General features: G+C 45.0%; 1 protein-coding gene across 1 annotated transcript in view; it reads left to right on the top strand.

The window, feature by feature from the left end:
- Positions 1 to 13,126, top strand: part of LOC119228321 (inactive dipeptidyl peptidase 10-like) — a 94,542-nt gene that overhangs the window by 72,291 nt on the left and 9,125 nt on the right. The window contains exons 10-20 of the mRNA XM_037487686.2: positions 2,264 to 2,361; positions 2,441 to 2,564; positions 2,654 to 2,692; positions 3,034 to 3,141; positions 3,658 to 3,749; positions 3,864 to 3,911; positions 6,001 to 6,122; positions 7,187 to 7,234; positions 7,955 to 8,053; positions 8,951 to 9,020; positions 9,236 to 9,430. Coding sequence (XP_037343583.2) covers positions 2,264 to 2,361; positions 2,441 to 2,564; positions 2,654 to 2,692; positions 3,034 to 3,141; positions 3,658 to 3,749; positions 3,864 to 3,911; positions 6,001 to 6,122; positions 7,187 to 7,234; positions 7,955 to 8,053; positions 8,951 to 9,020; positions 9,236 to 9,430 — 1,043 coding nt within the window. The remainder of the gene's footprint in view (positions 1 to 2,263; positions 2,362 to 2,440; positions 2,565 to 2,653; positions 2,693 to 3,033; positions 3,142 to 3,657; positions 3,750 to 3,863; positions 3,912 to 6,000; positions 6,123 to 7,186; positions 7,235 to 7,954; positions 8,054 to 8,950; positions 9,021 to 9,235; positions 9,431 to 13,126) is intronic.

The raw sequence follows: 13,126 nt of genomic DNA, 5'->3' as shown, positions 1-13,126 counted from the left end.
ACATCCAACTACGAGCTTTAATGTACTGTAGCGACTCTCGCTAATGAATCTCTGGACAATGTGCTTATCTTCTGGTTTTATTGTCGAGAAACAGGCTACTGTCGGCCGTAGCCTACAAAAACACACCATCGCTCTCCAAAACAACAACAATTCCCGCGTCCCCATAGGTGGCACTAAGATGAGTGACGTCACATTGTGCGCCCTTCACTGAACATCCCAAAACTCTGTAAAGTGCAACGCCGCTCCAGAACATGAAAACACAGTCCGTTACAATACGCTGTTGGAGCTGGAATTACCGCGGCTGCTGGCACCAGACTTTCCCTCCAATGGATCCTCGTTAACCAGTATGGATCAACCAATTGAGCCATATATACGGCGCTCCGGATTACAAGGCGCACGCGCCGTTTTTTTAGAAAAAAAAGGATTTTAAGTGCGCCTTATAGTCGCGAAAATACGGTACTTGGCACTGAATCCAATATCCTACCAATCCTGCTTGTTCTGTTTGCTAATCCCAATACTACATTTAAAGATTCAATGTCTTCAAGTGGATGCACAGTCCATGATCGGAAAACACAATTTTTTTAATCATTTTTTGCCTGATGATTGAACTTTGGATTTTCCAAAGTTATTAACACCGATTAATCGCATTATGGGAAAAATGTAATAATACATTAAAAACTAGTGTTTTGCATGCAGAACAATATGACAGGTACTCTCAGAGAAACAACAAGGTAGCATGGAGCATGGATTGCTTACGCTGAAGCATTTATAACACATTAAGGCGCCCAGCCCTAATTTACACATAACATCCCATTTTATAATGCAATGTATTGGAGCTAGAATGTGTCGCGTTCACTTAATTTGATCCAAGATAGTTTTTTCATCTACAAATAACAATCTTCCTACAGAGCAACTTCAGAGAAAATTCACTATTGTTTTGAAGCTGTGACTCTATACTTTTCTTTGTATTGCTCCAAATCAAAACGGTTAGCCACCGATGCTTTATGCTGCAGAGCACCCCTAAAAGATGAGTCCACTGTAACCTGCAACCCCAATTGTATTAAACTACATTCAGCGTATCAAATGCCTTTCAAACAAGTTGTAGAGAACTGGTGGAAGGAGGGCATAATAGGATAGGAAGACATCCAATTAAACTTGATATTCACCTTCCCAACGCAGGGTGAAAATTGTGCGTACACACACACAGTGAATCTTTCACTTGAAACCTTGAGTGGGGTCAGAGTTATGACATCATGGGATTAAATCAAGCACACTAAATTGCCTTTTGCTTCCTTTATCGAAGTGAAACTAACCCTGTGAGGGAGTCGGCTTTAGTCACTGGGGGATACATTTGTGTGAGTCAATACAAAGTAAAAGGTACCCATGGCATTATTATTAAAACAGTAAAATGTCTCTGAGTTTAAAGATATACCTAAGAACCCTCACCAAATACCCAGTGGGGTCTGGTGGGAAATGCTCTAGGTAGGGCTGCTAGCCAATCAATTTCAGCAAACATCCCAGAATTATTCAAATCAAATCAAAAAACGCAATTCTAATTTATTGCAAGTATAGATATTGACTTTTCAATTTATTTAATATTCCCACATTGCCATCTATAGGCCAGTCACCACTGCATATAACTGAAAAATCTGTGCAACAAGCGCCATTGTTCCAGTACACACACTCTTGTATTTACCGTTAATTTGCAGACAGAATGTCCTCCGCTCTAATTACGATTTCCTGGGTGTGTGTTGTTGGCAGTATACCGTTTACATTTCCATATTCATAAAACCAAAGAATAAAAGTGTCCAATCATGCTTTGGTGTAGACCCCATCTCACCGACCCCTTTAATTGGACTTTGGAGCATTGCAATCAAAGTAACTATCATCTCTCTTTCAACCTACTACTGACCAAAATAATTGTGTTTTGTGACATGTTGATGATGTAACCAGCCGCTCAGTAAGGATTGGAGAAGACAAGAATAAACAGTTACAGATAAGCAAGCATGAATGTGTAATACATTCTGTCATCCTAGATCCCCCCTATGATGGAGACTAATGAGCATCATTTGTGAGCAAGGTTTAAGCTGAGGAAAAATACTTACTCCCCCGGGGCCTGTGCCGCATGCAGCAATGCAGTTTGTTTAAATATCCTCAACATGTTCTCTAATAAAGTCCCACTGACACTGTTCACAATGGGAGAATTTATGTACATACTTAATGTGCATCATGTATATGATCTAATTATATTTTTAAACTACAGATGGGACAAACCAATCCCACCGTCAGACTCTACGTCGTCACTCTGGACGGCAGCTCCTTCACAACTGAGCTAAGACCTCCGGACAGTTTTAAAAAGAGGTACGGTTCAAATAGAGTGTAAACGGAAAATGATTTTATTTAACTACTCACCATTACTATTTGTATGTTTTGTGCTTAGTGAGTACTACATCACCATGGTGAAATGGGTGACTCGGGACAAGTTGAGCGTGCGTTGGGTGACTCGAGCTCAAAACATGTCAATACTTTCCCTGTGCGACGTCACAACAAGTGACTGCACCAAGGTAGGAACGTTAATTGGTGAGGATTCTTTAGTCTTTTACACTTTGAATGAAGAAGTGTGATGTACTGACTAGGTTTTTTTCCAACTCAGAAACATGTGCAGACATCAGAAAAGTGGCTCAATCGTCAGGTGAGTGTGTTGGTCCAGCTTCATTTATAAGATAATCAATAGTATGTAAGACATGGACGTGGTCTACAGGTTTTTTTGGTCATCGGCATTATGCTTTTTGGAAGCGGAAGTAACATGAGATGTTCATGAGTTCTATTCATGGAAAGGCCTCCGATACTGTGGCCGCCCAGGGGCCGTTGAGGCCAGATTCAGAGATTCTCAGAGGCTCTTCCCGGTTGTTTGTCTCAATAACGATGAAGTCAATGCACTTAATTTCAGTTTGTTCTTTTTCTGGGCCCTTGGTTTTCCACATGGCCACTAACCACTATTATACACTAATGGCAGCGTGTCTGTTTTCCTAGAATGAAGAGCCGGTGTTTGCCAAGGATTGCACAACATTCTTCATCACGATGCCCTTAAAACACGGTGGTCGTGGGGCATTCAACCATATCACCATGATCTCTAACCAAGTAAAACTTTGACATTTAACACAATGCAAGAAATCCAGTCAGTTGTATTGACTGTATATATTCATTTGGGGTCTAACTATTTTGCAGTCCTCTGATCTGTCTTAAGGCCATTCAAATGGTTCACACGCCTCAAGGGGTTCCATTTTGAAGTCTCATGAGTTTAAACTCTATTCTAACTAGATTTCCCAAAACCCCAGAAAATGAAGAGTACATTCAGTTTAATAAATGAAGGAGAGTACAGTAGATGGACTGTGCCAGATTCTGTTTCAGTTTCTCAAGTCAATAAGTTGAACAACATGTTTAAACTGAATAATAAACACATCACACAACAAAGTTTAAAACAGCTATTCAAAATCCAAGAATAGACAAACCCTCACCCCCAGACAACCTGATGCATCTGGATGCTTTATAATATAGCACAATATCAGATATAAACTTAAATCTTTGACTGACAGGAAGCCGGTGTAAAGAGCAGTTCAGTGCAATACTTAGTCTATTCTTTCTTGTGCTTCTCAGTCTGAAGGCCAGGGGTTCAACCTGCGCCACCTGACCTCAGGAAGCTGGGAGGTCTCTCAAATTCTGGCCTATGATGAGAGTGAAAACTCACTGTAAGAATGAATTATTGACGCCATTCGATATTAACACAATACAACATGTGACATGTGAGACCATACAGTATGAATTCTCCAAAAGCAGGTATCATGTTTTAATGTCTTTTTCAGTTATTTCCTAAGTGCGGAAGAAGGCGCAACACACCGGCAGCTCTACAGGTACCGTTATGATTTTACTTTATTGTTATTTCAATTACCCTGAGGAACTTTTTTACTGGTTAGTCTCACTGTAACACTGATGTGTTTGTATGACAAGTGAAGGACCCCATCAGGAAGAAGATTTATTTATTGATAAGACATTTTTTTCAATCATTGCCACCGAGTCACATTCTAAATCAGCGCCGTTTCTGGAAACACTAGCACTTCTTTCAACATAGGGTGCCAAAATTTCCATGGAGGAACTTTAAGGAACAAAGAAATATGCATATTTGCTTTCTTGCTGTGAGAGTTAGTCATCACTTTTGTTCTATCTACACTCATACTGCAGTGTCAGTGAAACCTTATGAGAGGACAAAAGGATTTTAATTCTGTATTTTTAGCCATATTTGAAACATTTAATGGCTTTGTTGTCATAGATCTCATACACCAGGGGCCACATCAGCAAAATGATTACCCTTATTATTAATTACTCCTGAACGTAAATGCGTAATAAAGTGTAAAAATACTGTACATGCATTCATATAAATGTAGTCCGGCAAACTTTTCCTAGGCCGATTTGTTTTACCTACGGCACACTTCCCTGCATCAAAAGTCGCCGTCGTCTTATTCATTCCAAAGCTGTGCACCGACAGTCAAGTGGACCTTCCTGCCTTTGATCAACAGCTGATTAAAAGGCCAAGTAACTGCTCGTCTCTTTGGCTCGTTGTTAGACCGCCTGGTTCCGTAACTCAGTGGTTTTTCTGCTACCTTACCGAGAGGTGAGAACAAACCACAGACAAGTCGTATATATTTCACTTTGCAAAGGGGAAGCCCAGCCACACAGCATATGCAGTGTCGACTTCCGACGAACTTTCCTTTACAACAGCCTTTTATTCGCATCCTTCACACATACACAACAACAGGGTGGAACATGGGGGCGGGGGCTTCCTCTGTGTTCTAGAAGGGTTCAGAGTTTATATATAGTGATATTTTGCCTGTGTCAGGGGTGCAGAGTTTACAAGCACGCGCTTATGTGTACAACATCTGTGTCAGGGGTGCAGAGTCCACATGCACGCGCTTATGTGTACGACATCCTGTGTTACAGTCAGCTGGTGCTGTACCACTCCTTAGCTGCACATGATACATTTGTATGAGATGTTCCAAATGTCAGGACCGGATTAAAAGGAGGACTCAGATGCAGGGGGTTGGTGTCTTTATTCGTTTTGTGAATCAAAAAACAAAACATAAACGGCTATGAGCTATGAGCTATAAGCGTTTCTGCCAAAAACGAATAAACTCAAAATCTCTCTTGATCGAGGAAAACAAAAAGGCTTCGAAAGCACACCAAACTAATTCTAAGAAAACTCAAACAAAAGGTCACTCTTAACAGAGGAAAAACAAAAAGGCTACTTGTTGCAAGGCAAGGCAAGGCAAGGCAAGGCAAGGCAAGGCAAGGCAAGGCAAGGCAAGGCAAGGCAAAATGATTCCTGTGGCTGTGACGAGGCTTAGGTGGACACAAGGTGGTACACTCAGGCACAAAACAAAGGGAGACGCAGACTATAAGACACATGAGGAATGGGAAACAGGTGGACACAATCAGGAATCAGGGGAGACGATTTGAGTGGTGACATGAGGAAGGGCAAGTGACCTGAAACGAGAGGAAGGTTACTACTTTCAAAATAAAACGGAAATGACAAGACCAAAACATGCAGACAAAACCCCAACTTGACCTCACCCTGTGACACCAAAAGCATAATAATCACCCACTGTGCCCTATCACTCAGTCTGCAATGCTTTGTTAAATATGTGGTCAGGGGCCCCCTGCTTACCACACAAATACTGTTAGCATGCACTGCTTCAAAAGCACTCGGCAATTTCTTTAGCCACAGTAAAGCTGGCTTTAAAACTTTCTTCACATAAAGCTATGGCTTTTGTAAATATATTCTTCTGCTATTGTAGCCTGCCTTTAAATGGATTTGATTACAGTGCTGTCCAATTGCTTCCGATAGTGTTCTTGGATTTAGTCTTTTGCCTGCAGGCCAGAAACCCGCCGAGTGTAAATCCTCTCCGATGAACTTCCTTTGACCTCACACACCTTTTCCTGAAACAGAGTCTCCACACTGGATCCGTTTCATAAAGAATGCCTCACCTGCTCTCTCTTCAAATCAAAGTGCACCTACTACGACACCATCCTCAGTCCGGACTATCAACATGTCCTCCTCAACTGCAGAGGTAACGCCCCATTATGACCATGACAGAGACATGATAACTAATTTTGTATTGAAATCAATAAATTCTAAATCCTAATCATTCATATCAGCTAGGTTGAGCCAGTGTATTGCATTAATTCATTAGTGACAGCTGAATATTAAAAACCAGCTACTGCAGAATTAATCTTCTAAATAGTGGCAGTGCCCTGTATAAGTATTCACCCCTTGGACTTCTAATTTTTTGTCATGATATATCCACAGATTCAAATGTATTTAATGTAATGAATGATTTTATGTTATCGACCAACACATATAAGCAAATAGTCCATCATCTGGAAGTGGGCGGAAAGTTTACATGGATTTCAAAATTTACAAATACAAAATGTTGAGTCTCTTAAGCCCTCAGAGTAATAATGATAAATGATCTGTTCAGAAACTGAAATCCCTGCGATTGACTTGCGACCAATCCAGCATATATCCCATCTTTCGCCTATTGTTACCTGGGGCTAGATTTAAAACATCCAAAAAATGACCCCCTAATCTCCATTCCTAACCACTACTGCTTGACCTCTGTGGAAAAAAGGGTCAAGGCAAGAGTTCGAAGAATTCATGTTTGGAATTCTAATCCTTTCCTTAAGCTTATGTGGTTATGATGAGACTGGAGTGAAGTCAGTCTGCATCAGTGAAAACTAAAATTTCTCCGACGAAGGACTACAAAGAAGCGCATCTTAGATGGTTTGAATACTCAAGTCATGTCATGGGAAATCACAGATAATTGTCAGCTATTAACTAAGCTATGATATAACCTCAATATTCACCTCAATATCAAGGATACATATTTACCATATTGTGCTTTTTCTTTGCTGTATGGTGTTGACTAGTGTTTGAGAAATTGGCTGCAGAGATGTTTGACAATATAATGGACCTTGTCGCCAAGGCTCAAGGCATTGATATACAGTGCTACAGGTTACAAGTTAGAAAATAATAAATACGTTTTAAATAATTTTGGGGTGAACTGTCACTTTCAGATTAAATTGTGTGATACAGTTTTATTCCTTGACATTAAGAATCCCCCCTCCTCCACAGGTCCTGAAATACCACAAACTACTCTGCACAGACTGAACGATATGAACAGTAGGTACTATGGCACTGTCAGACTGAAGCAGGACTCTTCAGTGCATCATGTAAATGTATTCGTTATGTTTGGGTGGAAGCCGAATTCTGACAGTGCTTTAAAAGTGCATTAATCAATTGAATTTTTGAAGTCACTGACATCAATAAATCAATAGTCCTCTCCCACAGTCTCACAGAATGAATGTGTTGAATATTCCAGTCTTATTGTATAACAAATAGTACTATGCTTATCTTGATTATTTAATCCCTGTAAAGTTTAATCCTGTGACTTTATAAGTTTGTTTTAAAATGAATGTGACCATTTCCACACAGTTTAGAGCAGTGGTTCTCAACTGGTCTGGCTCCGGGACCCACCATCACCCCATAATGACAAGCCGCAACCCAAATCGAGGAACATTCTCAACATCTCAAATTTATTCAAAATCAAGTTCATAAGCTGAATTTTATATTCAGGATGTTTAATTATCCTAAAAACCCAATGTCTCCCCCATATCAGAATGGTTTGACCCAACCTGGCACACGCTGCTGAAAACATGGACGGACGAGCCGGCAAAAAAAACGACACTCCGCTGCATTAAAAAAGTCGCGACCCACCAGTTGAGAATCACTGGTTTAGAGCACAGCAGGCTCTTTGAAGTGCGTGTTATGTTGGGTTTTATTTATTTATTGGAGGTATGGGTGACTTTCTAACTAAATTCATCCTTCTTCTTCTTCTGACAGAGTACAAGACGGTGGAGATGAACATGGTATTAAGACATGCGCTGATGGACAGGAAGATTCCCAAGTGGGAAAGGAGAACTGTTCAAATCAACAACTTTGGTAGGACATAGAAAATCCTCTTCAACCTTTTACCTTGTTTACAACAGTCAACGCTCTTTCATCAATAAGCAATAACCAGGAGTGAATACAGTACAATCTTTCTCACTCCGCACAGTGATTCCATGCACAAAATAAGTGGATTACTCTGAAATATCAGATAACGTGCAAACAGCTTTAAATATCATTTAACACTTTTTCTTTGGTTGCATAACATACTCATTTCTCTAGAATGCTCTAGAAACGGCAATGTTGCCCGCTTTATTTCAGGGGGAAATATCTCAATTATTGAACTATTGGATTAATCCCGATAAGAAATTACTTACTCCAATTCTTCAGTCTATAACAAAAAACCTGCTGAACTAATGAATTAGCAAATGCTAGATTTCTAATATGCTCAACTAAGATAGAAAAGGACAAAATGCAGCACGTTAGTGGCACTTGCTAGCTTACAGTACTTACCCATCCACTGGACAGCCGGATAACTCAGATATGCATGTCAGACAAAGACATTCAGGAGAAACGCACCTTGAGCCAACAGGTGCACAGCTTTTTGAGCCGATTATGAATCCCAAACGCAGCCCAATATCAATTCATTTAGTCAACAGTTCACCGTATGGCTGCCCTAGTGTTTTCCATACTGCTAGTGTTTACCATAAAAGACATATTGAAGGCCTTTTTAGTTGAAACGCTCTCAATTTGAATTAGGCAACTGTGTTGCCCTAACTTTGCAAGATGACGTGCTTTGTTGTTGTTGTCAGAAGGATACATAGTATGTACATTGCAGTGCATAAGAAAAGTCCCACTCTGAATCTTACCCTTCAAAATAGCTAACCTCAATGCAGCAGATGTGTATTAGAACAAATGGCCTAATACTAAAGTCTTGATTGTGTTTTGCAGGACTTCGTCTGGAGTTGATTGTCCCAGTAGGTCTGGATGAAACAAAGGAGCATGCACTCTTACTGATTCTGTAGGTCATTTTAGTTTAATTCTATAGTGTATTAAATGAAAGGTTCCCAACATGATAGATCGATCTATGCATGAAAGCAATCAGGATGGGCTGCCAGTAGACAAAGTTTTATTAATGTTTATTTCATCTATGTTTGTCAGTTATTCATCTTTTTGTTGGATCATTTTATTTTAATCCATTCTTCAGCTACTAAACTAATAACCATCCTCTCGCAGCAACAGCGCCCCTGGTGGTCAGGCTGTGACCGACCGCTTCTCTCTCAACTGGGACTCGGTGCTGGTCAGCTCAGACAGCGTCATCATAGCTCGTCTGGATGGCCGGGGCAGTGGCTCCCAGGGTCAGAGGATTCTGCACGAGGTTTACCAGAGACTGGGAACTGTGGATGTTCAGGACCAGATCACAGCTGTAGAGTACGCTTCTCTTTTTCTTCAAGGAAACAAAGTCACTTGATTCACTTGAACAGACTGTATGCAGGGTTCTCCAAATACTGCTGACATTGATGGTTCTGTTTTTGTTTCGAAGGTGCTGTTTAATATGTATTTGATATATTACTCATATGCATAATGAATTATTCATTATTTTATTATATTCCTTCATGTTGTTTGTCTGTAGCGTGGTTGTTGCAGCAGCACAAGGACATATTTTTTGGAAGTCATTTGTAGGGTTAACTGCAATAATTTGTCCCTTTAAAATGAGGTCTAATGAAAAGGAACTAGATATTCCTTTGAAACAGAAACTCTAACGTGGGAGTCTGTCTTCTCATCGTTCTTCTCATCAAGTTCACACTTGGCCATCTTCTGCCGAAGAAGTGCAGAAGCAAGCTCTACATGAGCTAGCTTTAGGTCCCAATGACTAAGGTTCAACCCTAACCTTTCTTTAGTTCCCTGGATAACAGATAAATCTTCAGTCTTCGTTTGAAGCCGCTCAGCAGACCTGCGGCTTTCTAGGAGTTTGTTCCACATATGTGGAGCAGAAGAGATGAGTACTGCTTCTCCATATTTGGTTTTGACTCTGGGAGAACCGGCCCAAACGACCTGAGGGGTTGGGGTGGTTCATAAGGTAGCAGGTCAGACATGTATTTTTGGCTCCAAACCATTCAGGATTTCAAATTCAAGACTTTGCTGGTGTCACGGATCGGTGCTGGAGGTGCGGGCGGAAGCAGGCAGGACTCAGGCGCAGGATTCTCAACAGAAGTGTTCTTTATTAAACACACAGAAACAGGGACAGAGGCGTGCTCCAACGGACGGTTGACAAGACAATGACGCGACAAAGGACAACTGGCACACAGGGCTTAAATACACAAGGGAGGTGCAGGTGATTGGACACAGGTGGAAGCAATCAGGCAATCACAGGACAGGAAGTGAAGCTCACCCAGAGACACGAGACACAAGAAAGCTACAAAATAAGACAAGCAGAGGGCCCAAACCGTGACAGAACCCCCCCCTCAAGGACCGAATTCCAGACGGTCCTAAAGGGGAGCAGAACCGGAGAAAATCAGACAAGGGGAGGGAGGGTGGGGACCCGACGATCCTGGACCGCGCGGGGAACTCCGGGTGATGGCGGCCCTGTGTCGGGTCCTTCGGGGGGCCGGCCGGGCCTCAGGGTCTCGGGGGGTCTGGCGGGGCGGCGGCCGGGCCTCAGGGTCTCGGGGGGTCTGGCGGGGCGGCGGCCGGGCCTCAGGGTCTCGGGGGGTCTGCCGGGTCGGCGGCCGGGCCTCAGGGTCTCGGGGGGTCTGCCGGGTCGGCGGCCGGGCCTCAGGGTCTCGGGGGGTCTGCCGGGTCGGCGGCCGTGCGTCGTGGCGGGGGGCGCCGAGCTGTGCGGCTGCGGCGTCGTCGCGGAGGGGGGCGCCGAGCAGTGCGGCTCCGGCGTCGTCGTGGCGGGGGGCGCCGAGCAGTGCGGCTGCGGCGTCGTCGTGGCGGGGGGCGCCGAGCAGTGCGGCTGCGGCGTCGTCGTGGCGGGGGGCGCCGAGCTGTGCGGCTCCGGCATCGTCGTGGCGGGGGGCGCCGAGCTGGGCGGCTCCGGCGTCGTCGTGGCGGGGGGCGCCGAGCTGTGCGGCTGCGGCGTCGTCGTGGCGGGGGGCGCCGAGCAGTGCGGCTCCGGCGTCGTCGTGGCGGGGGGCGCCGAGCAGTGCGGCTGCGGCGGCCCAACCCCTGACCCCACCCCCCCCTCAAGGGCCGGATCCCAGACGGCCCCCAGGGGTGGGGGGGAGAGGACCAAGGGATGGGAGGGAGGGGGCACGATCAGGGGCCGTGGGGACGGGCCAGGAGACTGGACTCTGGGGGCCGGAACGGGCGGAGACTGGACTCTGGGGGCCGGAACGGGCGGAGACTGGACTCTGGGGGCCGGAACGGGCGGAGACTGGACTCTGGGGGCCGGAACGGGCGGAGACTGGACTCTGGGGGCCGGAACGGGCGGAGACTGGACTCTGGGGGCCGGAACGGGCGGAGACTGGACTCTGGGGGCCGGAACGGGCGGAGACTGGACTCTGGGGGCCGGAACGGGCGGAGACTGGACTCTGGGGGCCGGAACGGGCGTGGGTCTTGGAGCTGGGGGCGTGGGTCTTGGAGCTGGGGGCGTGGGTCTTGGAGCTGGGGGCGTGGGTCTTGGAGCTGGGGGCGTGGGTCTTGGAGCTGGGGGTGTGGGTCTTGGGGCCGGTTCGGGCGGAGCCGGGCGTCGCTGCCGCCGTCGCTGCCGCCGAATGCGGAGGTCCAGGGCGTGGGGGTCGTACCTGGCCTGGAGGCGGGCGGCCAGCTCCAGCACCTGTTCCCAGCGTGCGCTGAGGACTGGGGGCTGGACGCTGGCCTCCATCGGCGAGGCCCAACCTGGGTCTGGAGAGGGGCGAGGGCGGTGACTGGAACACCGCCCGGAGCCTGCTGGCGAGTCGTGGTTGGCATTACGCCGGGCAGCCAGCTGAGGGTTCCCCAAAAAGGATTTGCAAAATTGTATCCTGCTGAGTCCTCTTTTGGTCGCGTCATTCTGTCACGGATCGGTGCTGGAGGTGCGGGCGGAAGCAGGCAGGACTCAGGCGCAGGATTCTCAACAGAAGTGTTCTTTATTAAACACACAGAAACAGGGACAGAGGCGTGCTCCAACGGACGGTTGACAAGACAATGACGCGACAAAGGACAACTGGCACACAGGGCTTAAATACACAAGGGAGGTGCAGGTGATTGGACACAGGTGGAAGCAATCAGGCAATCACTGGACAGGAAGTGAAGCTCACCCAGAGACACGAGACACAAGAAAGCTACAAAATAAGACAAGCAGAGGGCCCAAACCGTGACAGCTGGACAGTAGGGAAGGGTAAAGACCTCAGAACTGGGGTGATGCGTTTTACTTTTTTGGTCTTAGTGAAGGCTCAAGCTGCAGCGATCTGACTGACTTTTTACGATCTGACTGACTTTTTAGGGAGACCTGTTACAATAGTTCTTTCTACTGAAAGTGAATGCAGACATGTTGCTCCAAATCCGGTTGAGACGAAAGTCCTTCAATCCTTGATCTATTCTTAAGGTGATAATAGGCTGATTTTGTAATTGTCTTTACACAATGCTCACATGCATTAAGTAAACTGAAACTGAATGTAGTCGTTGAACATATTCCTCATGTCCATACTTGTTGAGTTAACCCAAATAAGGTTGATATCAGGCTCCTCAGTTCACTAAATCAAGGTCAAATACATGCACCATGCCCACTATCTTCAGTTTTGGACATGTCAGTGGTTACAAGCATTTATATTTTTAAATTAAAATTTGGCTGAAGTAACACAACAAAAGTGATGTAAAATGAGCTGTTCTCATGGGTGCAAGTGCATTTTTTGCTGATTTTTCATCAATCCATCCTTCCCCTACTGCTATATATTTTCTCACTCTTTACACTGAGTAAGTTGCACTTTCCATATCAAATTTGATGCTGATGGGTTTAAATTGGAGTTGGTTGAAGGCTCACTGTGTCTGAAACAGACACCAAGACCCCCTCGGATGAATGATTTTGGATAATGAAGTGGTTTCTTTTGGCTAACTAAGGCTGCAAAAACTGATCGAATCCTCCTTGATCAACTGAATTTCTGAGACACAGAAAATCTTTTGATGTGTAGTCTCATTTGGAAA

The sequence above is a fragment of the Pungitius pungitius genome, chromosome 10, assembly GCF_949316345.1.
Source record: "Pungitius pungitius chromosome 10, fPunPun2.1, whole genome shotgun sequence".
NCBI lineage: Eukaryota > Metazoa > Chordata > Actinopteri > Perciformes > Gasterosteidae > Pungitius > Pungitius pungitius.
Note: the sequence above shows the minus strand (reverse complement) of the source record. Positions and strands in the feature narration are given on the sequence as shown.